The sequence below is a fragment of the Ochotona curzoniae genome, unplaced genomic scaffold (assembly GCF_017591425.1).
Source record: "Ochotona curzoniae isolate NIBS_2020 unplaced genomic scaffold, NIBS_Ocur_1.0 contig_3622, whole genome shotgun sequence".
Taxonomy (NCBI): Eukaryota; Metazoa; Chordata; class Mammalia; order Lagomorpha; family Ochotonidae; genus Ochotona; species Ochotona curzoniae.
The window spans coordinates 14,619,503-14,647,252 of NW_024465926.1; the positions used below are offsets into that span (position 1 = coordinate 14,619,503).

General features: G+C 47.9%; 1 protein-coding gene across 3 annotated transcripts; it reads left to right on the forward strand.

Moving 5' to 3' along the window:
- Positions 1-2,836: 2,836 nt before the first annotated feature.
- DYNC1LI2 (dynein cytoplasmic 1 light intermediate chain 2) lies at positions 2,837-27,342 on the forward strand. 3 transcript variants are annotated; one of them, XM_040982582.1, is made up of 13 exons: positions 2,837-3,015; positions 3,174-3,247; positions 4,991-5,107; positions 10,259-10,489; positions 14,178-14,347; positions 15,305-15,398; positions 17,284-17,419; positions 19,178-19,289; positions 19,810-19,869; positions 20,713-20,754; positions 21,112-21,229; positions 22,523-22,639; positions 24,516-27,342. In XM_040982582.1, exons 1-13 carry the CDS (start codon positions 2,909-2,911, stop codon positions 24,614-24,616), a joined length of 1,479 nt encoding a protein of 492 aa, XP_040838516.1. In that variant the 5' UTR covers positions 2,837-2,908; the 3' UTR covers positions 24,617-27,342. The 3 variants fall into 3 exon arrangements, with proteins under 3 accessions (XP_040838516.1, XP_040838518.1, XP_040838517.1); XM_040982584.1 differs by lacking the exon at positions 10,259-10,489; XM_040982583.1 differs by lacking the exon at positions 4,991-5,107.
- Positions 27,343-27,750: the final 408 nt, after the last annotated feature.

Genomic DNA, 27,750 nt, shown 5'->3' on the forward strand with positions numbered 1-27,750 from the left:
ATCAGCGTCTTACTCACTGCCAAAGACCCTCCCCAGAACTCAGAAAAACAGAATAGTTGCCCAAGCTGCTCAGCCGAGTTCCCACATATTAAATCGTTGTTTGACATTTTGTTAATTAACATTCTTGTTTTAAAAGCTGATTTTGCAGTTGCTTTGAATGCTTCCATATTGTGTGATTTGGTTCACTTCTTTTTGGCATATGTTTATTTGCTTTAGGTTTTCAAAAGTGATTATTCCTTTCCCTTCTCTCACACTTGGTATCCTTCATGGTGACAAGCTGTGCCATTTCATGCTGCAATGGGACAGTGTCACATCCCCTGAGGCTGACCACCAGACACTGCTTTGTAAAATATGTCCCAACAGAAATGTGGCCTGCAGGGCCAGGTAGGGGATCAGCTTCTGTGCTAGGTTCAGTGAGGTTTTATGGACCTGAAAATGCTTCTTGGCATGCTATGTGACCGAGGAGCCTGTCCTGGGCTCCAGTCTAAGAATCACTTCCTCCTCCTCTCTCTCCTAAATGCCCACAACAGCTGGTATTGGGTCAGATCAAACTCAGCCTCTATCAGTCCAGGTCTCCTAGGTGGATGGCAGGGACCAACTACTTGAGCCATGACCTACTGCCTCCCAGGGTCTGCGTTAACAGGAAGCTCAAGTTGGCAATGTCAGCAGCACTCAAACCCAGGCACTGCAGTATGGGATGGGATTATCCCAACAGTGTGTTAGCTGCTATGTGATAGGTACCCTCACTTGTTTATGGTAAGAATTGTCCAGTATTCTGTTGAAATCTGCATTTGCTATGTCTGTAGTATCTTACACAACATTCCTGCACAAAATATATTGTGTCATTTTATTACTTTATTTTTCAACTGATCACTGTAGAGAATTTTACCTGGTGCTGCTGATCAAACTCAGTGCCTGTAGTTTTCAACCCCATCTCTTATCCTGTGAAAACCCAGGCTCTTCTTGCCTATGACTTCCACCACTCTGCCCGCTTTTCCCAGACCTCCAGGGATATAACTGTTCATGACTTTTCCCTGCCATTTTCTTTCTTAAACCCTGGATCTGGGCTGGCAGGTAATAGTCCCCTTTTTGGAACCCTGTGTTTCATACTGCTTTTTTTTTTTTTTTTTTTTTTTTTTGTGGTAGAGCCAGGACCACAGTCCTGCTCAGATATTTTTCTGCCCGATTCCACTTCCTGTGATCCTTAAGAAGTGTTTGTAGGGCCCGGCGCGGTGGCACAGTGGTTAAGTCCTCGCCTAGCACGCCCGGGATTCCATATGGGCGCCGGTTCTAATCCCGGCAGCCCCGCTTCCCTTCCAGCTCCCTGCCTGTGGCCTGGGAAAGCAGTCCAGGACGGCCCAAAGCTTTGGGAACCTGCACCCGCGTGGGAGACCCAGAAGAGGCTCCTGGCTTCGGATCGGCATAGTATCGGCCCGTTGCGCTCACTTGGGGAGTGAATCATCGGATGGAAGATCTTCCTCTCTGTCTCTCCTCTCTGTATATCCGCCTTTCTAATAAAAAAATAAATCTTTAAAAAAAAAAAAAAAAGAAGTGTTTGTAGTGCCAGCTTGCTTCCGGCCAGCAGAATGGCAGTCCCTCAGGTGGAGGTCATACCGGAAGACACACTTTCTACATGGTCCTCTGTGTTGCCTTTTCCCCTTCCCTTTGCAGCCCCCCTTTTTTCTTTCTCTTCCACCTATCTCCCCATTTCCACTCTGACAGAGAACTAAAGCGGCTGATTTTAGTTTCGAATGTCAAAATCTGTTAACAATACACTTGGCCTGGCTTTAGTCATTTGCATTAAAAAGTGAAGAAATCACATTTCCACACAAAGGCTTGGGTGTGCAAATGTTGAGCACAGCATTATAAGAGCCAAAAAGGGAGAAACAACAATGTCCAAGTAGTGAGTAAACAGCATGTGGTATGTCCATGTGGTGAGATACATTCATCCAAAAAAGAAGCAAAATGCACCTGAAACAATGTGGCTGAATCTCAGAAACAGACTAAATGACACGAGATCACTTGTGGCATTCCGTTTATAGATGGTTTCCCAGGAAAGGCAAACATAGAGGAAGTATTTATTATTGGTTGTCTGGTGGGTGGGAAAAGCAGTTCACAAAAGGGGCTGTGGGCGTAAGGAATCATTCTGGGATGATAAATGTTCTAAAATTGTATCGTGGAATTGTTACATTGATTTACAACCTTAACACCTATGAAGGTGAAAAGCCACAGATTGGTGAGAATTAACAGTGATGTGCTTAAGGCTGGTGTTACAGTGCACGACTTGGTTAGGATTAGGCCAAATTCCTGAAAAAATTAAGACTGCCCAATACTGTCCATCAGAGTGCAAGGGACGCTATCATCTAACATTGGGACTTTGGACGAGCTTCCTGAACTTTCTCATGCATAAGAGTTGGCTAAGGTTCAGCGAGATGTGTGATGCCGACACATGTGTGATGCGAGATGTGTGATCAGGGTTGGGTAAAGGCTGCGGCCACGCGAGTCTCCCAAAGCCCGGGCTACCCGCGCGTGTTCTGGGCGACGCCTCGGCGGGGCGGCCGGCTGGGCGAGGCCAGGGCGGGGCGCGGCGCTGCGCCCCTCGGCCGGCAGGGGCCGCCAGCGCGCCCTCTGGCCGGGCGGTGCCCGCCCCCGCCGCACGTCCCCGCGCTGGGCTGCCCCGGCGACCGCCTGACCGCCGCCCGCCACGCCAGCGGCCTCGCACCCCGGGGGAGGCCGCAGCCACCTCCGGCCCTTTAGGCGGCTTTGGGTGGCGCGTCCCCTGCGGGAGAGGCGCCGGGTGGTGGCGGAGCTCCGCGGGGAGCGGCGGGCGCCGGGCGGCCGGTTCGGGGTCCTCGCGGGTCCTCGGCAGGCCCGGGGGAGGGCCCTCTTTGTGGCTGCAGTTGGCAAGATGGCGCCGGTGGGGGTAGAAAAGAAGCTGCTGTTGGGTCCCAACGGGCCCGCGGTGGCGGCCGCCGGCGACCTAACTAGCGAAGAGGAGGAGGGTCAGAGTCTATGGTGAGGTCGCGGGCGGCCGGGCCTAGCCGAGGAGGGCCTGCCCTGGGCGGGAGCCGGGTAGGCCGGGGGCGACCGTGGGACCGGCACTTGAGGGGCCATCGCGGCCCGGGAGGTTAGGTCTGCCCCGGGGCTGACCGCCCCTGTCGTTGTCGCTGCAGGTCTTCGATCTTGAGCGAAGTGTCCACCCGCGCCAGGTCCAAACTGCCGTCTGGCAAGAACATCCTGGTGTTCGGTGAGCGCTGGTGCCGGGGCGTTGCCCAGGGGCGCTTGGGGTGGGCAAGGCAGGCGTCTCTCTGGCAGATGTCAGCCGCCCCCCATTCACCTGCCGCCTGCAGCAGGTGTCCTGTGCAGGACGGCTCTGGCGACCCCGGCTAGGAGTCGGGGGTTGGATGCTGCTCCTTGGGAGAGAGTGCGGTGTGGCTGCGTGGGGCTATCGGTGTGTTGCTGAAGTGATTTGGTCGCAGCCTTGGTTTGCGCCCTCGCCTTAGGTGTCCCCGACTCCCCGTGTCTGGGCTTGGAGAGAGCAGTGAGTCGGTGAGGTGGTGACCTGGAGAAGGCGGGAAAGGAGATGCTGTGAGCTCAGAGCCGTGGAAAGTGCCACACCAGCCCTTCTCCGTCCTCTTGAGCAGCGCTGTCAGGCGTTTGAGGCCTCCCTGCGTGTATTCCAGCCCTTACTGCTAGGCTTTCCTGGGGCAGCTCCCTTGTTTGCTCATGAGCATTGGGGAGTTTTGGAACATTCACCAAAGGAGCCCGTTGGTGGGACTGGGACGGCAAAGGCAGCGCTGAGACACCCCCACAAGAACCCCTCCATCCACCAAGAGACAGATGTGTGTTGGTGACTGCTGCCGCATGCCGGGTGTGGGCAGATGATGGTGTTGTGGGAAATAAGTGTCAGTGTGCGGTGGCCCAGGGGTGACAGAACGGTGAGCAGCTCTGAGACCATGGGCAGTTTCTGTACTAGGAGCCTGTTAAGGTGAGCAGGGGCGCGGAGACTGGGAGAGACCGAGTCCCAGTACTCCCTGCCGCAGGCCTTTATCTCATGGGCATGCTGGTCTTCTCGGAGGCACTGCATGTTGTTGGTTTTCCTTCTGTTTCTGAGGTGAACATATGCTGACCACTGTTGTGGGCACCAGAGGATCCTTCAAAAGCCTCAGGGTCTGTGTGTGATCAGAGAGGGGCCCAGGGTCAGAAAGAGCAGGTGCAAAGTGAGGCGGATGAGTTCTTGTCCGGGTCCACCCGCAGGAGGACAGCCTTTGTGTAGTAATGGCCGTGGGTGGGAAGAGTGGGCATGGATTCTTAGATAGTGGCTCCATTTTCCTGAGATGCCATGTATCAAGCCCCAGGAGTGCTTAGGGGGGTTTGCTGGGTTAGAGTTTGTTGAGAAAGGTTGGGAGGGGTTGTAGTTAGTTGGGCAGAGGGAGATGAGGAAGTCGGTAGTAATTACCAAGATTATACTTGAGAGTTGTGCTTAGGCCTGTAATTATTTCCAGTTCCCTAGCCTTCAGAAGGCTGTGAAGGAGATGCACTAAGGTCAGACGTGGAGCGGCTTCTGTTCGTCTGTTCTGTTCTTCGTGATTGTGGGGCAGGAGCAGACCTATTTTAGTTCACAGTTCCAAGATTTTTGAGGCCAGTTGTATTTTGAAGGTTTCCTGTTATTCTTATGAGAAAAGTTTGTCTTGTGAGACACTAGCCCCACCTTTTACTTGCACTTCTCCAAATGCACATCCTGTCAGCCGTATAGCTTTCCTCTCTCGGGACGTGAGGTAGAATGTGGTAGAATGTCTTTAGAGCATGGGGATCGGCCACCTTTCCCACCCCAAGCATTCATACAGCAAAATCAGCTGTTTACTGAAGCAGGTGCATCCCCTGCGGCAGGGTTTGAATGGAATTCTTAGTTGTGACTTTCGTGCCATGACTCCCTAGCCTTGCTCAAAATAAACTGTACACCTTCATCTCCCTCAACCATCAATTGTAGGTGAAGATGGTTCTGGTAAAACAACTCTCATGACGAAACTACAAGGGGCTGAACATGGCAAGAAGGGCAGAGGCCTGGAATATCTCTACCTCAGCGTTCATGATGAGGACCGAGATGGTGAGTGGGCGGGGATCTGGGTGGCATTCCACCTTTTGCCAGGCAGTGTAGGCAGAAGGTCTGGGAGAACTAAGGCAGTGATGCATGAACTGTGTGTCTTCAGTAGAACTTCACGCCTTTTCCTGTTTGCAAACACCAGAATGGGACTGGCTGCCGCTGCTCTGGCCAGCCCCTGCTGAAGAGGAGAGACTAAAGAGACGAGTTTGACATATGCAGACTGGCAGTGAAAATTTTGTTTTTAAAAAGCTATGGAGTTTCCGTAACCCACAGCCTCTGCCTGGTCCCAGCGTGGCCTCTCAAGGGAAGACGTTTGCTGATGCTATCTGTGGCTGCTGAGTGCTCCTGTCTGGGTTCCTGGGGCGGGGGTAGAGGCTTGGGCATGAATGCTTTGCGAGTTCTCATCCCCAAGGTGTGATGTGGGTGTAATTACTTCTGCTTTCACAGGAGCTAGAATGGGAAAACTCACAGGGATGAGAGAAGTTTTTATCATTCCTTGGGGAGATTGGCAGCAATTCATAACTGTTGAACTAGGAAAACCACTTTAGCAAGACCCTCGGAGCATGCCCCACATCCAGAGACCTGGGATGGGTGGGAGACTGAGTGGGGCTTCTCCCTTTATCTTCCCCTTTACCCCAGATACAGGAAAAAAAATGTGAAAATAATAGTCTTACCAACTTTCCTGTAGCCCTTGAACCTTTGTGCCCTAATTAACTATGTAAAGATTGTCACAAATGAAGGGGAAAAAAAGGTTTTATCATTCCTTCTCATAATTATGTGTTAGATTGGCAAAAATGGTTTTTAGTGACGACTAATCAGTAATGCCTCCTGTATAATGTTAAATTTTTTGTTTGTTGTTTTTTTTTTTAAGGTTTATGTATTTATTGAAAAGAGTTACAGAGCAGGAGAGACAGAGACCCATGTGCTGGTTCACTCCCCAGGTAGCTGCAGTAGGCAGGATTGGCCTGATGGAGCCAAGAGTCTGAAACTTCATGTGGTTCTCACACCTGGGTGGCAGGGGCCAAACACTTGGGTCTCCTCTACTGCTGTTTCCAGGCCATTGGCAGGGGACTGAATGGGAAGTGGAACAGTCAGGATATGAATCAGTGCTAATATGAGATGCTGGTGTTGCAGGTGGCAGCCTTACTTCCTGTGTCACATCAATCCCATATTTTAGGTTTTACTTTTTTTTTTTTAAGTGATTTTGAAGTCGATAATTATTGTTGCCTAGGTGGTTGGTTTTGGTAGGAAAGTTACTGGTATACTTGAGAAGGTATATATTGGTTAAATTGCTTTCTTTTAAATTTCCTTTACCTATGTAAACAGCAAGGCTCATGATTAAAGAGTGATTATGTAAGTGGGCACTTTCTGGTCCCACAATTTTTTGTTGCTAAAGAACCTGAAGCAGATTTTTTTTCCAGCACTGGAATTTCTGTCCCCTCCAAGAGCCATTTCATAGAGGGCATGGGCTAGAGTCTCCTGTTAATTTTGATTATCCACACAGTACCAGTATTAACTCAGCAGTCATCTTAGAACCCTGGGGTTTTTTATATCTGCTGTGTCTGTCCTGCCCGGCATTCCCTGAGGATGTGAAAGGAAGGTGAGAGGCAAGAGATTGACCTACTGCCAAGGGCTTCTGTAAAAATGACAGAAGCAAGCGTTTGGGGACCTGACGCATCTAGGACCATTGGAGTCTACAAGCCAGGCTGGGATTCAGGCTATTGTACTAGGCCGAATGGGCCCATATGTTTGCCTCCTCTGCTTCCTGTCTTAATTGGGCAGTCTGGTTATTGTGGATCTGGGCTTTGGAGTGACATGTAACTGGTTTGAACCACTTCTGTGGTTCGTCATTGTGCGTCCTTGGGTAGTTGACTTCACCACTTTCAGTCTCCTCATTTGTGGACTGGGGTGATGATACCTGTCTTGCAGGTGGTTGGAATGAATTGATGTGTGTTGTGGTGAAGGAGCAGTTTGAAACCCAGAACAGCCCTCGTGCGCTGTTGTGTTCCTCTGGAAGGAACAAAGTGCTGCAGATACTCTGGGGGTCTCTGGACCCTCTTCTGTTTCCAGATGGTGAAGGCATATTTCTTTTTTTTTTTTTTTTAAGATTTATTTTTATTATTTTTTTTATTGGAAAGGCAAATATACAGAGAGGAGGAGAGACAGAGAGGAAGATCTTCCATCCGATGATTCACTGCTCAGGTGAGCGCAACGCCAATGCTATGACGATCCAAAGCCAGGAGACTCTTCCAGGTCTCCCGTGCGGGTGCAGGGTCCCAAAGCCTTGGGCTGTCCTCGACTGCTTTCCCGGGCCACAGGCAGGGAGCTGGAAGGGTCCCGGGAGTGCAAGGCGAGGACCTTAACCACTGTGCCACCGCACCGGGCCCGCATATTTCATACCGAAACTGCATGTTGACCGTATGTCCATGTGTGCCTTGGAGTTGAAATACATATAAACTTGTGTTACAGACAGCTTTAGGATGACCTTAAAAACCTCTTGAGCTCTGCATTTATGAGATTGTTTTTAAGGCTGCCTATGTGGGAGTTGCTTTTTGATGGAAGAGCTGCCCTTATCTGTGCTTAATTATACAGCTTTCCGCAGAGCCCTTTGATCGTGTGTGTGACTGGTGTGACAGCATGTTTTTCAGGCCCACATTAGATAGTGGTCTCTGGCTTACACCTTTCCAACGGAGAGCTGCCAGCCCAAGTTGGGTACATGATGTGTGTGTGAGTGTGTGTGTGTGATCTCCATGCGCGTGTGTGAGTTGGGTTAGTGGGAAGAGGACCCACTGCTGGCCTTAAGGGCCGCACATCTGCTGATGTCTGCATGTGGACCAGTGCTCTGTAGAGTGGGTTTCCAGAGCCCAGACCACAGCTGCTGGGAAATACTTCAATATTGGGATTGAAAGTGTACCTAGATTTAGATGCCTTATTCTTTTTAAAGTCAGGAGTATATAATTTTTTTATAGTATATTAATGGTTATACAAAATTAATATGTATGTTGGAATTTATTGGAAAAAAAAAGTTCACAAAGTGATAGTTTTCATGGCAGGATTTCTCTCTCAAGCTTCTTTCTGAAGAGTAATTGTTAATATATTTTCCAGAAATGTATTACCAGTTTGAATAATAGTCTGTACAGTTTGGTGATTCAGGTTTGATTTTGGAAGCATACACTGCATTAAATGTCAACGTTTGCGCTTTAATAGATTATGACAAATATATGTGTGTATGTGTACATATGTGTGAAGGTAGAATCCAGTGTCCCAAGCCATGATGTGTCTGTCACTTTTATGAATTCTGGCCTGTTTATTTCCAATGTGATTTTCCTTTCTCCCTTAAGTCCATCCTGGGTTAGTTTGAAGCAGATTTTAGGTATTTCATCTACAAGTGCTTCTGTGTCTAAAAGATGAGGATTTTTAAGAAGTATGACCACATTATTGTCACAACAAAGGTAGCTCATTGTCATATCATCAGGCATCCAGTGATTCAGATCCAGATTTATGTGTGTATTGGTTTTATCTTGGCATTAAACTGCAAAGGTCCTGTCTGGCACGTTCACAGTGTGTGAAAAATTGCCTCATGGAACCGACACAACAAAGGCGTTTGGAACCACTGGCTTGGGGCACAGTGAACATTGGTATTTTTGGTTCTTTTTGGTTTTTATTGGAAGGTGAACTGTCTTGGGGCTGGCGTTGTGACAGTGGTTAAGCTGCTGCCTGTTATATCAGCATTTCATATCTAGTTCTGCTTCAGTTTCTTTGTTTCTTTGTCTTTCTTTCTTTCTTTCTTTCTTTCTTCTTAAGATTTTTTTCATTTATTTATTTATTTTGAAAGATTTACAGAGAAAAGGAGATACAGCGAGAAAAATCTTCCATCCACTGGTTCACTCCCCAAGTGGCTTCAACAACCAGAGCTGAGCCAATCCAGAGCCAGGAGCAGGGAACTTCTTCCAGGATTTTCAACTCAAGTGCAGGGTCCCAAGGTTTTGGGTTGTCCTGGACTCATTTCCCAGGCCACAAGCAGGGAGCTGGATGGGAAATGGAGCAGCCAGGATATGAACCAGTGTCCATTTGGGATCCCAGTGCATGCAAAGTGAGGATCTTAGTCACTAGGCTACTGCACTGGGCCCACGGTTCAATTTCTTTGTTTTGTTTTGTTTTGTTTTAAAGATTTATTTATTTTTACTGGAAGGGCAGATATACAGAGAGGAGGAGAGATAGAGAGGAAGATCTTCTGTCTGATGATTCACTCCCCAAGTGACTGCAACGGCTGGTGCTGCGCCAATCTGAAGCCAAGAGCTTGGAGCTCTTCTGGGTCTCCCATGCGGGTGCAGGGTCTAAGCCTTTGGGCTGTCCTGGACTGCTTTCCCAGGCCACAAGCAGGGAGCTGGATGGCAAGTGGAATGACCCGGATTAGAACCGGTGACCGTATGGGATCACGGTACTTGCAAGGCGAGGACTTTAGCTGTTAGGCCACGGTGCCAGGAGCTATGGTTCAATTTCTGACTGCTCTGCTTCTAATCCAGTTCCCTGCTGGTGTGCCTGGGAAAGCAGCGAAAGATGGTCCTTGAACTTGGACCCTTCCCACCCATGTGAAAGTCCAGGATGGAGTTCTTGGCTGCAGGTTTTGGCCTGGCCTGGCCCAGCCCAGGCTGGAGTCACCATTTAGGAAGTGAACAGTGGATAGGATGGCTCTCTCTTTTTTCTCTCTCTCTTCCTGCCTCCCTCCCTTCCATTCTTTGTTCTGTCTTTTCAATAAAATAAAGTCTTAAAAATTTGGTCTGGCACAGTGGACTAGCAGCTAAAGTCCTTGCCTTGCACGCTCCGGGATCCCATATGGGCTCCAGTTCTAATCCCAGTGGCCCCACTTCCCATCCAACTCCCTGCTTGTGCCCTGGGAAGGCAGTTGAGGACGGCCCAAAGCCTTGGGACTCTGCACCCACATGGGAGACCGGGAAGAAGCGCCTGGCTCCTGGCTTCGGATTGGCATAGCTCCGGCTGCTGTGGTCGCTTGGGGAGTGAATCATTGGATGAAAAATCTTCCTCCCTGTCTCTCCTCCTTTCTGTATATATAACTTTCCAATAAAAATAAATAAAATCTTTAATGATAATAAGATGCCTTACCTTTACGCCTAGCTTCTTTTTTCCCCTCAGATCACACACGCTGCAATGTTTGGATTCTGGATGGAGACCTGTACCACAAAGGCCTGCTGAAATTCGCAATGTCTGCGGAATCCTTGCCGGAGACCTTGGTCATTTTTGTTGCAGACATGTCTAGGCCTTGGACTGTGATGGAATCCTTACAGAAATGGGCTAGTGTTTTACGTGAGCACATTGATAAGATGAAAATTCCGCCAGAAGAAATACGGGAGCTAGAACGGAAGTGTAAGTAAAATTGAGTTTTGCACTCTCTTTGGATGACCCTGCCTGCCTACTCTGTGGAAGGCGAGAGGCTTCCCCTGCTTGTGTGTGTCCTAAGTTCACCGCACATTTCAGCTGCTCAGTGTCACAACTGGAGAAGAGGAGGCAGTGTTGCCTGGTACCTTAGTGGGTCTGTTCTCAAAGGAGATTTCTTCCTTCGGTCCCTGAAATGAGATTCTGTACTGTGGCTGTCAAGCTTTTGTGTTTTCTCTGCCTGTGGAGTTGGCATCAGAGGGTGTTGGGGATGTGGGGTGCTCTCTGCAGCTTGAATCCTGCTTTGGAGTTCCTCTGGGGTCCCTGTCATGGGCGCATTTCGGGGAAGCCCTACTGAGACAAACCTGAGACAAATTCTTTGGCTCCTGGCAGTTTAGTACTGGGTTCTAAAATTTTAGTTCAAGATAGGAAGTCATTTTTGTGCTTCTTGAAATGAAAGGCTATTTTAAGCCTGAGGATGTCCCAAGCTCTTAAGAGAACAAAGAACTTGGAAATAAAAGGAAGTTGGTTTCCCCGTTTGCTGTGGTTCAGAAGCTTGTTTTTCTTTCCCCTTGCTTCTGAGCGGTTACATCACCTTCTGTCCGCTTGCCAGGGAACTGGGAGGGGCCAGCATTGGAGCTGCAGCTGTCCTAGCTAGGGGAGGCTTGGCCTCTTCTGGCTTGTTGCCATAGGATGACATCACTCCCTCTTGTGAATACTGAGGGCTGCTGGGCACGACACATGGCATCTTCATTCTTGCTGGCGGAAGATTCAAGAATTGTGATCTGCTTTTCAAATCACATTTCCTGCTGTGTGTGTCTTCCTGTACTCACCTTGTCTGGCTTGAGCCCCGCAGTAGCTAAAACGGAGTTTTAACCTTTTTCTCTGTGTGTATGTGTGCTTGTGGGTTTCCTGAATGAGCTGCCGTTATTGATATGCAGCTCAGCTTGTCTGTCTCCGGCCACTGACCTTTCCAGATAAAGCTTCTGTGCCTGTGAAATAGAGACCTTAAAGGCCGCTTCTCACAGTAGACGTGGGACTGAAGGGCCATCTGTATCCAGTGCAATCAGAGCTTGCTGCTCTGAGAGGGGGCTAGTGTGCCGCAGACTGCGGCTCTTTGAACCTGTTTTCTTACAGGGATAACCTTGTAAGGATTTGTTAAAAGAAAAAAGGAGAAAGACTGAGCCAAGAGTGGGGTTCCTTCCCAGGTAGGGAAGCATCTGCCCGAGACCAGGTGCTGCGCAGTGTGCTGGGGCACAGCTGAATAAAGGTCTGCTTCTGGGGCTCTTGGGCATCCCTGAACCCCTGTCTTCTTTCTGTGGTCTCAGTTATTGATGGCCGTGCCCTTGGGGGTGTGTTCCCTCTGCATGTAGCAGAACACCTGGGAAATGCTAGTATTTACAGGACACAGGTGTGCTGGCACAGTGAGGCAGTTCAGGATAGGAATTAGCCAGGGAGACAGGCTGGGGACCTGGGTTCCTGTGGCCTTGCTGCTTTGCTGTGTCTAGGTGTGGCTGTCTTCCTCCTGGTACTGGAGCTTCAGCTCTCACACCCATGTTCCAGGCAGCAGGAAGGAGGAAGTGGAAGGACAGGCCAAAGGGCACTCATCAATCTGTTACGGAGGCCAGGAAATTTAGGCTTAATCCTGCGGAGCCCTGTGTTTTAAGGCTGGAGTCTTAAAGCATTTTGTTTGGCTTTGAAGGGGAAGAAGAGCACATGCTGGGGGCAGATAGCAGTTGCTGGTATCATGCCTGCCTGCGTCTCAGGTCTGGCTAACGTGCCCAGAGCCTCTGCTCTCACTGTCCCTTCTTAGAGGGGTTTGGCATGGCAGGATGTCTTTGTGCCACGTGTAGAAGGAGTGCCTTTGTTAGGGCTGGGGTTAGCTTACATTTTAATAAAGCATTGGGCAACCTTGTGTTCACAGGCCATCACTTCCCAGGTATTCTGTTCATTGTGTTGGGTATGTGATGCTTTCTGTCTGGGGCATCTCTTGTGTATGTGAGTCTAGGGGGTCATTAGAACTGTGGAACCAGTGGGTGGTCAGTGAGGTTGGAGGGATAAGGTCCAAGCAGCGGCAGCAGCAGGGGTCACGTTCCCTGTGATCTCTTTCCCTGCTCCCTCATGTCAGAAGGGAAGCTTAGGGTTCCTGCTGGGAGACACTGGCCATTACCTGTTGGGAGACATATAGTTAGCACTATGGATTGTGTTGAGCTAAGCAAAATTTTACACATCCTACATCTAAATTACACACTCTTTCTTGGGCCTCTCTTATGTGTATGGTAGGCGCATTGCCTCTGCCTTCCTACCTGTAAAATGACAAGTTACTTAAAAACCTGTGAATCCCCTACTGCTGTTAGCCACAGGTAAGTTGTTGCTTTAGGGTGGGAATGGTCTGACCCAAGGCTCCTGAACTCTCCTCCTGCCCTGGCTTCCGTAGTAGGATCCTGTGGAGTTAGGGCAGCTGCTAAGTAATGGAAGTCCATGACGCAGGCTGCTCAACTGCCCACTGCCCCCTCCCTTCCCACTGGGATATGGCTCTATGGAAAGCCGTGGTGCCTCTTGGGAGCTCACCCAGACAGTTGAGCCATTGTATTTTTCTTTGATGTGAAGGCTGCTCACAATGTTTTTGAGAAGGAAATGTGAGAATCTTTGGTTCTTTTAAGCCCCTTCAACAACTATGTTAAGTTTCTGTTTAAACTAAGGCATCACTTGAGTAGATACTAGAATATATACATAAACTTAATTAAAGAGAAATTGTCTTATAGCCACATCTTAGGGCCTAGTTTCTTTTTTACCCAATATTCTGTGAAACACTGTGAGCTCCCAGGTAATGTCTGCAGCTCTTGTATTGATAACCTAAAGTTTTTGTCAATAAAAAATTAAAATGCATTATTTGAAAGCTGTGTGTGAAGTGTATATGTTTTTGCCTGGGCCTCTTATAAATTCTTTTCAGTGATGTTTGTGAAAGACAGAAAAAGAGATTTCCCATCAGTTGATTTACTCCCCAAATATCCGCAGCAGCTGAGGCTGGGTCAGGACAAAAGCCAGGATCTTAGAACACAGTTTGGGTATCCAATGTCAGTGTCAGTGACCTAGCTGCTTGAGTTGTTGCCTGCCATCTCCCAAGGAGCCCATTAGCAGAAAGCTGGGATCGGGACCTGAGCTGGGATTTGAACACAGCCACTCCAGTAGGGGATGTGGAAATCCCAGGTGGTTCTTAGAGGGTGTGCCAAACACCTGCCAAACACAGCTTCAGTTCTGTCCTTTGCCTTTACTTGCCTCCTGTGATGTTGATGAGACAAAAGGCCTTTGGGTCCTTCAGTCCTGTTGAGCTTAGAAGAGTAGAGCTGCCTATTTGCTCCTCTCACTCAAAGTAACTTGAACCGCTGTGTCCATGTGCCGTGGACAGGTCAACTTTGCAGCGCCCACAGTGAGTGCAGGCATGTGGGCCTTGGGCTTCTTGGCTTAACAGAGCTGATGGACTACTCGCAAGTTGAAGGCCCTCATTAGCCAGGGTAGGGGATATATGTGGTGAGAAGTGATGATACAATCTGATGCAACTAGGAGGTTGGTCACATGGAACTGCTTATTTTCTGTGCTGGTATGCTGCCTCTCTCAGTTTGCTAAAGCTAATGTGTGTTGTATTTGTATATATGATTTTATTTCTTTTTTCCATTAGTTGTGAAAGATTTTCAAGACTATGTTGAGCCCGAAGAAGGTTGTCAAGGTTCCCCCCAGAGAAGAGGCCCTCTGACCACAGGCTCAGATGAGGAGAGCGTTGCTTTGCCCCTGGGGGACAACGTGCTGACTCACAACCTGGGGATTCCCGTGCTGGTGGTGTGCACAAAGGTGTGGGCCAGGGGGGCCTAGCATGCTGGGTGACCAATGAATTGTCACTGCTGTCAAGAAAGTTGGAGACATTTAGATAAAACTTTTTCACAAGGGGGCATTGGTCTCACTTGTGGTTCATCAAGATGGCATTGAATGTCAGGTTGGAAAACTGTCATTTAATGATGCTACTGGGAATGAGATTGCTCAGGTTGTTTCTGGCCTGGGCTAATTCTCTTGTGGCACACTGTTGACTTTCTTTGTAAGATATTAGCTTGTTTGCTTTGTTTATTTACTTTATGAAAGGCAGGGAGAGGGACAGATAGCCTATCTGCTGGTTCACTCCTTAAATGTCCACAATAGCTGGCAGGGACCCAGCTGCTTGAACCAGCACCTACTACTTCCCAGGGTGCACCTTAGCAGGAAGCTGGAATCAAGGGTGGGGCTGGGACACAAACCCAGGCTCTCCTGTGTGGTGTGTTGAAGTCCCAAGCAGCATCTTGGCCTTTATACCAAATGCGTGCCCCAAAAGCAGTTTTCATGTCACCCAAACTGGTAATGAAAAAGAGAATGAGTTGGAAATAGGAATTAAGTTCAGTTGTAGAGAAACAAACTTAACATCTCTTACATAAGGGGAAAAATAGTTTTAAAAACATTTTGGATTGCAAAGTGCTTTGTTCCAAATGAACCTGTTGCCCCACAATGGGGTGTGCCTGTCTCCTCCTGGTAGTGAGAATGGAAACCGGCGGCCAGCAGTCACAGCCATGACCCTTGGGCCTGATGAGACCTTGTTCTGTGTTGAGAGCTACTGTAAACTGATTGGGCCTGTCTGTAGAGAAACTGAGGCCTAGAATGAAAGGGACAACTCCCCAGTGACTTAGTGCTTGGCCGCCTGTCCTCCTCGGTACCCTGAAGCTGGTGCTGAAGAAGGCCTCAGTGGGCGGACAGTAACTCTTTGTCTTGGTGTCTCCCCTGCAGTGTGATGCCATGAGCGTCCTGGAAAAGGAACACGACTACAAGGACGAGCACCTGGACTTCATCCAGTCGCACCTGCGCAGGTTCTGCCTCCAGTGTATCCTTGGGGCGCTGGGTCGGGGCCCACAGGCATGGACCTCTCTCCAAAGGGGTAAAGCACCATAGCAACCCCAGGGAAATTGCTTGTATCTTTTGCTGTGTTGGAATTTGAGACTTATTGACTTGTGCTTTAGGGTAAAAAAGTATTTATATAACTGAAAGGCAGAGTTAAAGAGATATTCGACCCATTGGTTCACTCTTCAATGGTTGCAGTCTAGACCTAAATGAAAGCAGTACTCAGGATCTTCCAGTTCTCCCACATAACGTGCAGGAACCCAAGCACTTGGGTCATCTTCCTTGGCCTTCCCAGGCTCATTAGCAGGGAGCTGGATTAGAGCAGCCTGGATTTGAACTGACACTCATACGCATACCTGCATCACAGGTGGCAACAACTTGTTGACAGCACAACATTGACCCCTTGTGCCTATCTTTGATTACAATTTTTTTTAAAGATTTATTTATTTTTATTGCAAAGTCAGATATATAGAAAGGAGGAGAGACAGAGAGAAATATCTTCTGTCTGGTGATTCATTCCCCAAGCAGCTGCAACAGCTGGTGCTGCACCAATCCGAAGCCAGGAGCCTGGAGCTCTTCTGGGCCTCCCACACAGGTGCAGGGTCCCAAGGCTTTGGGCTGTCCTCAACTGCTTTCCCAGGCCACAAGCAGAGAGCTGGATGGGAAGAGGAGCTACCAGGATTAGAATCAGTGACCATATGGGATCCTGGTACTTGTAAGGCGAGGAGTTTACTGCTAGGCCATGGGGCTGGGCCCCCTTGATTACATTTTAATGCTATGTGTTTGATGGTTTTTCATTATGAGGAAATGGATATGTAATTGTCTTACCAGATTTGTTTTACAATTGTTTTAAAGATTATTTTCATTGGAAAGGCAGATATACAGAGAGATGGATGTGCAGAGAGAAAGATCTTCCATTCGCTGGTTCACTTCCCAAGTGACCACAACAGCCAGAGCTGAGCTGATCTAAAGAGAAAGCTTCTTCCAGGTCTCCCACATGGGTGCTGGGTCCCAAGGTTTTGGGCCATCCTCTGTTGCTTTCCCAGGCCATAGGCTGGGAAGTGGGGCTGCTGGAACATGAACAAGCACCCATATGGGATCCCTACTGTGCTACTGTGCTGGTCCCTACCTTTCTCATTTTTAAAAGTTACCTATTTATTTATTTGAAAGACAAAATTAGAGAATTATCTTTCATCTGCTAGTTCTCTTCCCAAATGGGCACATGACCAGGGCTGTGCCACATTGAAGCCAGGAGCTTCATCCTGGTGAGGTACACAAGTCCAAGTCCTTTGGCTATGTGCTGCTTTCCCAAGCATATTATCTGGGAGGTGAATCAGAAGTGGAGCAGCCCGGACTAGAACTGGTGCACATATATGGCATGTTGGGGGTCACAGGTGATGGCTTTACCCACTCTGCCACACCACCAGCCTCCCCCTGCCTTTTTTTATTTGGTCATAAGTTAACAAAGAGAAAGGAGGGAATTTTGAATCTGCTGGTTTACTCCTCAGATGACCACAGTAGTTGGGGTTGGGCCAGGGCCAGGCAATGGCCAGAAACAACATCCAGGTCTCCCTCACGGGTGCAGGAGCCCAAGCATTTGAGTCATCCTCCTCTGTTTTTTCAGGCTCATTACTGGAGCTGGATGAAAAATGAACAGTCAAACCGGTGCCTGTAGTATGCAAGATTGCAGTCAGTGGCTTACCTTGCTATGACAGCACTAGCTTCTACCTTTTTAACTGGTAATACTTTCTGTTGCTCCTGTATTGATCAAATTGGTTAATCTGTGAGACCACTATTTTTAGAATTGTACTTGTGTATGATTTTTTTTGTCTCTTCTGCTGAGTGTTTTCCTTAAGCAGATTGATTAGATGGAGCTGCCTTGATTTACACATCAGTGAAAGAAGAGAAAAACCTCGACTTACTGTATAAGTACATCGTGCATAAAACATACGGGTTCCACTTTACCACACCTGCCTTAGTTGTGGAAAAGGATGCAGTTTTTATGTGAGTTCTTCAGTGGTAACACTTTGAGACTCCTCTCTTTATAGTTCATTTGGTTTCTGCATGTTTCTTGGAAGGTGCATCTGGCTGTGTCATGCGTAGCTGGCACTCGCTGCATTGGGTTAGAGAACGTCACCTTTGACCTTCTGCTGCTTTCTGGCTTGTGCAGTTTTCTGCCTGAGGGAAGAGGGATGCTGCTCGGGGTTTCCTGACCAGCAGGCCTCTGCAACCACTAAGGGGGTGAAGTGATGGTGTTCAGCCGCAGCAAGAATCAACGGAGACAGTCTGATTAAAAGCATTTACATGTGTTCATTCAGCAAAGCTTACCCAACCCCTCCTGAGTCCCCAGGTGCTCTGCTGCACACAGAGAAATGAGTGGGCCCTGCTCATAGTCCTGCAGAGGACACACGTAGCTAAAGAGAAGATCAATGTTAGAGTAGTGGAGGCATTGTGGCAGGAAAGGCAGTGGGGGATGCTGGAAGATAGGGTGGTGGGTCTCCCAGGCGGTGCGGGATCAGGGATAGAAGGTGAAAGGCTGCAGGTGCAGTAGGGGCTCTTCCTGAATCAAATATGCTTCTTTGTGTGCATTGTAGGAAGGCCTCATTTGGCCTCCTCCTCCTGATTTTGTCTTTATTAATTTGTGTAAAGGAATCTTCTATCTATTGAATGACAAATCCCCATTTCTGCACTAATGGGCTGGGCCACGCTGAAGTCAGGAGCCTGGAACTCAATCTGGATCGTCCAGATACAGTGAGGGTCCGTGTTCTTGGGCCGCCGCTGCTGCCGTCCAGGGTGTATACCAGCAGGAAACTAGATTGGCAGCAGGACTAGCACTCACACCCAGGGACTTGGAGCTGAGACACAGGTGTCCCAAGTGCTATATCTAGCACACCTGTTTCAGAAAGTCATCCAGGGCGTTCTGCAGGCAGCAGAGACACAGGCTCAGGGAGCTTGTGGTGTGATTTTGGAAGTCAATCGCTCCTACCTACACCACGTGTGGTCTTAAGGAGGAAGGGATCAGAGACTTTGGGGGTGCTAGCAATGAAGGAGCCTTTAAGGATGTGTGGGTCTTGCCGTGTCTTGAGCATCTTGGGCATGCCTTGTTTTGTGCTTTTGGTTCCGTTTCTTATCTGAGAATTGCTGTATTTGGCAAGGCCATTATGGTGGAGTGCCCCGAATAATCACTCTCTTAAATTAGGCTTCAGCCATCTTGCAAATTAGGTGCCATCCTACCCTGTGGTGTTGAGCAGGGACAGCCTCCATGTAGGATTCTCAGTGACTCTTTGGGTTGTAGGTTATACACAGACTTCTAGACACATCTTCGCATGCCAGCAAAATGAATGAACACATCTACAGAGGGTGTCCCTGGAAGTTCACTTCCTGCAGGAAAGGATCCTCTAGGACTCCCACCTGGGGGAAAGAGTTGTTCGCTGAGCGTTCTGCTATGTGCTGCTATCCGCATGCTCCTCTGCCAGATAGGCCTGTTAATCTGGCTCTTTGTGGTAGGTTTGGTGACTCTGCACATCTGGTGTGTGGTTGCATCCCATACTGGCTCCTTAGGCCTGCATCTCATGAGCTGGTCTGGGTGGAGCAGGACAGGCAGTATCACCTGCTTGGCTCCTTCTGCAGTGAATTCTGCTTAACTGTTGGAATCTATACGCCAGCCGCTGCCTGCACAGACCCCCATCTAGGAGAGGTGTGCTCTGCTGGTGCCTGGAGGCAGTCCCAAGAAAAGCTGGTGAGGCCCTGTCTTTGCTTCAGACCTGCAGGCTGGGACAATGAGAAGAAAATCGCTATTTTACATGAAAACTTCACAACTGTGAAGCCAGAAGATGCATATGAAGACTTTATTGTGAAACCCCCTGTGAGAAAGGTACTCAAGCCTTTGCTTGCTTATGCTTTGCAGGGCTTAAATATTTTAAATGGGCAAAGAAGCAGTTTTTACCTATTCTGCTACTTTATGGGGGGAAAAAAGCGAAGTCATGCCAGAGCTTTTTTGTTGGTCTTTAACGAGGTCTGGTGTGCAGATGGCCTGGGGTGGTGGGCCAGGAATGAATGTATACTCAGTATGCCCCTGAAGCTGGTGGCGGCTCACGAAGTCTACACCCAACTGTGACCCCCTCTGCTTTGCTGTTTCAAACCCTCTGATGCTAGGGTATTCTGTAGATCTCCTGGGAGGTGGCATTCTGCACCTGCCAGACTCAAAGACGGTAATTGGCCACCTGCTCTGGCTGGTTTGGGGAGGGGTCTGTGCCAGGCTTGAAAATGATCTGAGCAGGGATCCCCCCGGCCCTGTGTGGAGGTCCTAGCCCAAGCTTCTCCTTGAAGCATGAATCATGAGGGTAGTTGTGAATGTTTTTGGCCTGTGGTCATAAACCTATGTCACTTCACAGCTGGTCCATGACAAAGAGTTAGCAGCGGAGGATGAGCAGGTGTTCCTAATGAAGCAACAGGTAAGAAGGCTGTGAGGTTGGAACAGTGACTGCTGCGTGCGGGAGGTGCTAGCTCCAGGGCAGGGCTAGGAGGCACTCGTCGGAGTCAAGGAGCTGACAGTATTCCAGTTCTCCCCATTGGTTTGCGGCGAGTTGCGGTTGGAGTGCCTACCTGCGTGCTGTGCAGACTGTCCTGCAGGCATGGTGTTAGTGTCTTTTAAATGTCCTTTCTCTGGAAGGACTCATTTTCTGGCCTACTTCCTCTGGGGACAGTCAGTCAAGTCGGCCTCACCTCTGTTGTATTGCAAAGCTGTGCACAGCCCCGTTCAGGAAGGCAGGTGAAGCTTATTTTGTGAGTAATGATGGTAACTTCCCTGAGTTGACAATCTAGAACACTAACCCAACTTCATTCCTCTTTTACCTGGGCTGTTGTTACAGTCTTGGGTATGCCTGATGGGACAGGGATGTCACAGGGTTGTTAAAATTTATTAACTCAAGCAGCAGACCAAGTTGTTATCTTCCCTATGACTGGAGTAGGCCAGAGCCAGGAATTCAGTTCAGATCTTAGCGCCAACCCCCCCATGCAGGGATGCCCCCAACTACTTAAGCCATCACTGCTGCTTCCCTGGATGACTTAAGCAGGAAGCTGGCAGCAGGAGCCAGAGTGGGTTTTGCTAAGTTCTTAACTGGTTCCTTGGAATATTCACCATTCCACTGCTGCTTTTGTTTTGTAATTACAGCGTAAAACTTAGGACTTTGTTGTTGCTAATAGTGCCCTCTGGTGGAATATTGGAGTAAATTATTCTCCTGACCTGTACACTGTGCGGGCCTTGGTTAATGGGCAGTTTGTCCCTCTCTTTGCAGTCACTCCTTGCCAAGCAGCCAGCCACGGCCACAAGAGCCTCCGTGAGTATCTTACACTACACAGAGGGTCAAGGCCCAGTGTCAATTGTGGCTTCAAACTTGATGCTATTACTTGTGTGTGTGTTCAAATTTTCAGAGGGAATCTGGTTTCCCTATAGCCAACCCCACAGCTTGAAACATGGAATGTGATGAAGGAAGACAGCTGGGAGTGAACTAACTTTGCTCTCACGATCACTCTTCTCTGAGAAGCTGAGGTCTAGAAAGGGACTAGGCTGGGAGCAGACTCCAGTCTTACTCCCAGACTGGGAAGGAGCCAGGGGAATCAGGTCTTCATTTTTGGAATATGTGTTGGCTGTTATTTTTATGCCTGTATGTGATCTGGGCTGCTTTTTGACTTAGGAATCCCCTGCGAGAGGACCTTCTGGCTCTCCAAGGACCCAGGGCCGAGGAGGGCCAGCCAGTGTGCCCAGTGCTTCCCCTGGCACGTCAGTGAAGAAGCCAGACCCAAACATCAAAAGTATGTATCCCATCTGCCTGGGGAGAGCTGTTCCCTGCTGGGGCTCAGGTGGAGCCCCTGAAAGCAGGGCTGTTTTCTTCCCAAGGGTGGACTGCTTTCCATTTCTCTTCTCCCAGAGGGAGAGGTTCATGGTTGCCAGACCAGGGCCTATTTATTCCTTTGTTGAACTGATAGTCCACATATTTGACTTAGTGTAAAAAAAAAGAGAGAGAGGAAAAAAATGATGATTAGGTTCTACACAGTCCCTCATAGAGGATTCCAAATTAGAAATTCATATTAAATGTGTATTTTGAATTCTTGATTTTTAATCCCATCCTACTCCAAAAGGTAGACAGACCGAGGGGCCTTTCATCTACAGGTTTACTTCCCAAATGCCTGCAGCGACCAGGGCTGGGTCAAGCCAAAGCCAGGAGGTAGGAGCTTCCTCTGGATCTTCCATGTGGTTTGCAGATTCCCAAACATCTGAGCCATTAGCTGCTGTGCTTCCCAGGGTGCTGGGTCCCAAGTGGAGTGCAGGACTTGAATGCGCACTCCAGTATGGGATGTCAGCGTCCCAGGTGGTAGCTTAATTTTGTGCCCCACAACACTTGCCTTGAATTCTTACTTTTGTTTCTCATTTGTATTATTACTACTTAATTCTTACCTGCTTGGTGAGTGTTTATTCAGGATGTGTACCTTTTTCAGCAGGTTTGGAGTGTTAGGCTTAGAAACCTTGTTAAGAGCTCTGCCTTAGGTCCGATGGGTAAATCCTTGCCTTAGATCCACTGGGATCCTGTATGAATGTTGGCTTGTGTCCCAGCTGCTCCTCTTTTCATCCAGCTCCCTACTTGTGACCTGGGAAAGCAGTAGAGGATGGCCCAAAGCCTTGGGACCCTGCACCTACATGGGAGACTCAGAAGAAGCTCCTTGGTCCTGGCTTCAGATCAGCTCAGCTCCAACTGTTGTGGCCACTTGGGGAGTAAACCAGCAGACAGAGTATCTTTCTGTTTCTCCTTTCTGTATATCTGCTTTTCCAATTAAAAAAATTAATCTTAAAAAAATCCTGTCTTGCAGACAAGGATATGGCGTGAAGCACAGGTCATCTGTTAGGCTCCCAGACAGATGTAACATGTTTCTGCTTAGTACTGCTGCTATCACCTACTTAGCCTCAGCAGTAGCATTGGATAAGGACTCAGTATAGAAGTTGGTAGTCTGAGAAGATGGTAACCACAATGACTGATTCCAGTAAGAACCAGTTTTTGTTTAATTAAGTCATCCAATTTGTGAAGTGCTTTTTTTCTGTTTTTCCCACAGATAATGCAGCCAGTGAAGGCGTGCTGGCCAGCTTCTTCAACAGTCTTTTGAGTAAAAAAACCGGTTCCCCTGGAAGTCCTGGTGCTGGAGGGGCACAGAGCACAGCCAAGAAGTCAGGTAGAGCTGGGTGCCGGGGACCTGGGACCCTGGCTGTTCAGCAGGGCTGGGAGGATGGGGAGCAGACAGGAGTGCCCACCCACACCTGACTTACAGAGCCTTGGGCTCCTGAGTGGCCAAGCAGGGAAACAGGTCCCCCTCATACTGAGCAGTAGGAGCATTTTAGTCCTGGAGGTTCCCTCTGCCCATATTGTGTATAATTCGTGCCCATTCACTTTCTTTGGACCTGTCCTTTGAATGAGTAAGTGAATTATAAATGTGACCCTGCTGCTGTAGCAGCTCTATTAGAGGTTGTGGTTGTTGAAAGAGCAATGTGGTTCCTTAGAGCAATGAAAACTAGCCGAGTTCATTTCAGTAGAGTAAAGCAAAAACAGTTTGCAAGTCAGATACTTCTCAGGAGCAGAGCTTACTCTGAGAAGTGCAGCAGTTGAAGAGAAGGGAAGTGAGATACAGAAAACACCCTACTTGGATACTGCTTGGTCTGTGAGCCAGATGGTTGGTTAATGCCTACGTAACTTGCTGAAGGCCTTCCTGCCACTAGCCAAAGATTGGTTATTGTGATTAGATTCTGAAATGGTTTGGTCTGTGTTGAATCCAGAACTGGTACCCAGTCCAAATTCACGGTCTCCCACAGGTTTATGTAACAGGATCTAGAGTGGACTGTTGGCATTTATCCTGTTTCATCTTTTCTGTGGTGCTGTATAGGGTTTCTGTTGAGGTCACTGTCCCCAGGCTTACCGTGGGCTTGGGCTGTGAATCCTTACTAACACATGTAAGGGTCTCTTCCTCCCACACACAGATTCCTCCATCACATATAACGTCTCTGGTGGCCCGCCTGCCTCACCTCCTCTGGGAGCCTTTAGGATGATATGAGGTCTTGGAGATCTGTGGAAAGAACCAAGTTTCTTGGCAATTAATGCATTTTTAAAAGGTCTTTACTTTTAATTTTCCATAGACCATAGGGGTATTATTACAGTATTTTCCAGACTGCTTCTCAGGGCAGAGGAGATCCTCGGAGGTTCCTAATCCATCCATAGGGCACCCTTGTGACTCAGAGTCTCATCTGGTGGCTCAGGTTGCTCTTCTGGACCCCAGCTGATGTTTGACAACAGAAAGCTGTGGGCACCAACTCTGTGAGCGCTCTGGCATTTGTCTTGGCTCTTACTGCTAGAAAGGGTTTCCCGGCTGACTATAGGAGTTGGTCTAGATTATGGAAATTAGAAGCAAATCCCACATGTATGTCTGTGCAGGGCAAAAAGGCATTTGTGACAGCATGACCCTCTGCCCCTTCCAGGTGGTGTGTGCAGGATGTGAATTTGCAGGCTAAAAGTTTTTAGAAAGGCCTGTGTTTGTGGCCCAAAGTGCCCTCTGCCAGGACTCGGCACAGACCTAAGACATTGAGAATCAAGGAGGGCTGAATTAGAGTCGGTTTCTAAGTTTCTGCAATGAACAAGCTTCCTCATTCCCATTGAGGTTACTATCTGTATTTTCTGTGTTTTGCCACTGCTTGTTAAATAAAGGGCAAAGGTTTATATGGCTCATAGGATGGTGTGGTCCAGGCTTTGGCTTGGGCCCCTTGGTGTGTGGCAGGAGAAAGGGTCCTGTCTCAGAACTGAAAGACAGAGACCCAGCTGCAGCTTCCACAGTCCCCTGGTGAGCCCACCCCAGAGACCAAGGCCCTTGCCCCTCGTGTGTCCCCCTTACCCCTCCATTTTGCTGTGCCAACTCCATCTAGCACGTGGACTTTGGGGAGACAAAGTACATCCAGGTCTCAGCATTGCTGCCACACATAGTTGCAGAAGCCTGCCTCTTTTGAAGTGTCCCTTTGTAAAGATTGTTTTCTCATACCATTGTCCTTTCTCTTTCTTTTTTTTAGGACAAAAGACTGTGTTATCAAATGTTCAGGAAGAACTGGATAGAATGACTCGAAAGCCAGACTCCATGGTAACAAACTCTTCAACAGAAAATGAAGCCTGATCCTCCTTACAAAGTGCATATGTCAAATGACCAAATAACTCTGTATATTGATCTGCTAAGACCAGGATTTTTCTGATATGGCACATGCTATCAGTTTTGGGGCAGGGGAGATGAACTCTAAACAAACAAAAAACTTCATTGGCTTGTCCAGGTGTGAAATACACATTGAGGAAGGTTGTATGTCAGACCCCTTACTAAGGAAAACCCTTGGACTCTTGGGTTGTGCTCTCGTTGGCAGGGAATGCCGCTGCTTTCTTGTGGAGGGAAAGTAGAGCGAGAGAGGGAGGGCCCCTTTCCTGTCGGGTGGAGCAGAAGAGCCTAGGCAATCATTGACCTGAGAGGGTGGTGTCTGACCATTTGTGTGTTAGCAAATTCACTTGTTCTTGGAGGCAGATTAAGTAGCAGAAAGTGCAGGAAAGGGAGCGACTGGAGGGGGAAGCGAGAGAAGTGATGATGGAGAAGCTGAACGTGAGGGAGGTGGAGGAGTAGGAGGTGAGCAGTGTTAACAGACTGTGTTTACAAGTCGAGTAATCATTGTTTAAGACTTACCAATTAGAAACATTTCCAAACTAAACACTAAGCAAATGGGAATTAGACCTGTTCTTGAAGCATTTTGCACTAATAAAGATGTGTTAAGTGCGAGGCGTCTGAGTCAGCTGGCGCTGCTGCCCAGGGTCCACATACTTGGCCAAGCCATGTTCTGATGGGAGGCCCTAGGCTCCACGCACATGCGTGGTGGGGCAGACAGTCACTGCAGAATGTGTTCAAAGTCAGCAGTTTAATTTACTTTAACTTGTGTTTTCTAAATAGTTCTTGCTTTTTAAATTGTTATTAATTATTTTTTAACTACCACAGGCTGGCCTATAATAGGAATGGGGTGACCGCCCTCCCTTTGTCGTGGTGCAGTGCGCTGCACAGTGTGGGGACAGTTCACAGGCCATTGCACTCCAGTTACCTGGCTCGCAGCAGGCCCTGCCTCCTAGCTGGGGGACCTTCAGAGTCCTGGCTCCCTGGTCTGACCAGTGCTATTAGGTGGACAAATATGTGGGAGTCTTTTTTACTGAAGATGAAAGTTAAAGATTTTTGTGTTTTACATAAAATGTAGCACTTTGTTTTCGTATGGAAATGATAGTTTCAGATATCTCCCATTTAGGGCAAATCCATGCACATTGTCATGTCACATCACTATTCTGGGATTGAGTTCTGTGAATTTGGAATGGCACTTTTTAATTTTATATATGATACAGCGTTGAGATGCAAACACTACCATGAACTGTGTTGTCAAACCAAGGGAGAGAACCACACTTCACATACATGGCATTTCCTATGAGTGTTGTCCTGTCTCAGCATCACTTCTGTAATGTTATGATATGTACATACCTGCTCTGACTGACCACTAATGTGCTGGGCATCACAGCATAGCCTGTGTGATGTAACAAGACCCATAAAACTGTCTTGACTTGCTTATAAGGTCTGAACACTGTTGATGAGAAAGTTGAGTATTTACTTGCCTTTCTGACGAGCAAAAATATGTTTCTTGTGCCAGTTTTTGTTGTTGAAATATATTATTTTTTTCTTAAATTTTTTTTCTTTTAATATATTGTGGCTTCCTATTATCAGGTTGTCTAGGTGATGATGGCAAACTCTGTGGAATGATAGTAATGGTGTGATGACCAACAGAGTCCAAACAGCTTGTGGCCACACCAAAGGGCAGGGAGTAGAAGGGATACTTACTGCTTCTGCAGCAGGCGGGGGCAAAATGAGTGACCTCAGGAGTCGGAAAGCATTTTAGGAAGGGCACATGCCCAAGAGGGATGTGGTGTGGTTTGAAATTTTAATGCAGAATTTTAAATTGTTTTTATTTTTTATCCTTTGAACTGATAAGCACTTTGTGTGTCAATATCAAATGTCCTGAGCACGCAGAAAAAGGTCCAGACACCGGTCTTGGGAAGGAAGGGCTTCATGGAGACTACTTCCTGGCTCTTATGTCAGAGGGCTGCTCCTTGGAGCGGGAGTAACTGGGGCACAGCGTCTGTGCTCAGTGCTTGCCAAAGCCAACCTACCCTGAGGAGCTGCAGGGTTCTTCCTGGGCTGGAAGGAGAGAGGACTTTGTTACTTTAGGGTTCTCAAGCATTGGAACCAAAGGCCAAATAGTAGCCTTTACTCATTAAAGTAAGATTCATTTTATTTGCAGAATACACTTGTATGGTAGACTGTTAAAGAAAATTTTATGGCTATTTATACACATTATAATGATCACATCTACTATTTGTCTTTAAAATGGAAAAATCAAAGAAAAATAAGCCCAGCCTTGAAGAGGGGGCCTAGATGAAGGCCCATGAATTGGTCTTTCCTAAAAAAATGCAACAGGTATGCTGCTAGATTATTTTATTTTGTTTGCTTTTTTTTTTTTTTTTTTTTTTTGGTTTGGCCTTTTAAGATCAGTATTTAAACTGTTTTATTAATTTAACAAAGTTGAAAGTGACTGCTCTGTACATCATGATCATAACATGTTGATGCTGTAAGTGAAAGTTCGCTGTCATCTAGATACTAAGTTTATTGGTGTTTTTAACGTCAAACTAGGACTGCAGGTTATCTGTCCCCCACCAGCCTTAGACAGGGGTATGACTCAATCTGGGGGCCGTATGCAGTCATGTGGAACCTTGCTTTCTAGTGCTCGGGGGAAATGTCTAATTACTGGCTTCAATAAACATGAATCCAGACTGCTTACGTATTTGGTGACTTTCTTTATGATAAATCATTATCCGGAAATACATTGAATTGCTGATTATATGAGGTGTCAGATTAGGTAGCTAAAAGTGAATGTCGCTCACTTGAAATTACCAGAAATTCTGAAAAGCCATGAAGCCAAGTGTTGAAGGTGGTGGTGGTGTGCCCAGCTGTGTGTGGAGTGCGGGGTTGGTGTGTGAGCTGTCTGCTGCACTCTCTTCCCGCCTGGGTGTCTTCCTCCTGTCTGAATTGCACTGAGTGATTTTTCCTGACTCAGTGGGCAACCCAGGGGATTTATGAAAGGACTTCAGAGCAACTGTACCATCAAGCTCCTCACTGACTTAAGTAGGGTGCCAACAATCTTTCCAAGAAGAATGATTTCTTTTTTTCTCTATAGAGATTTA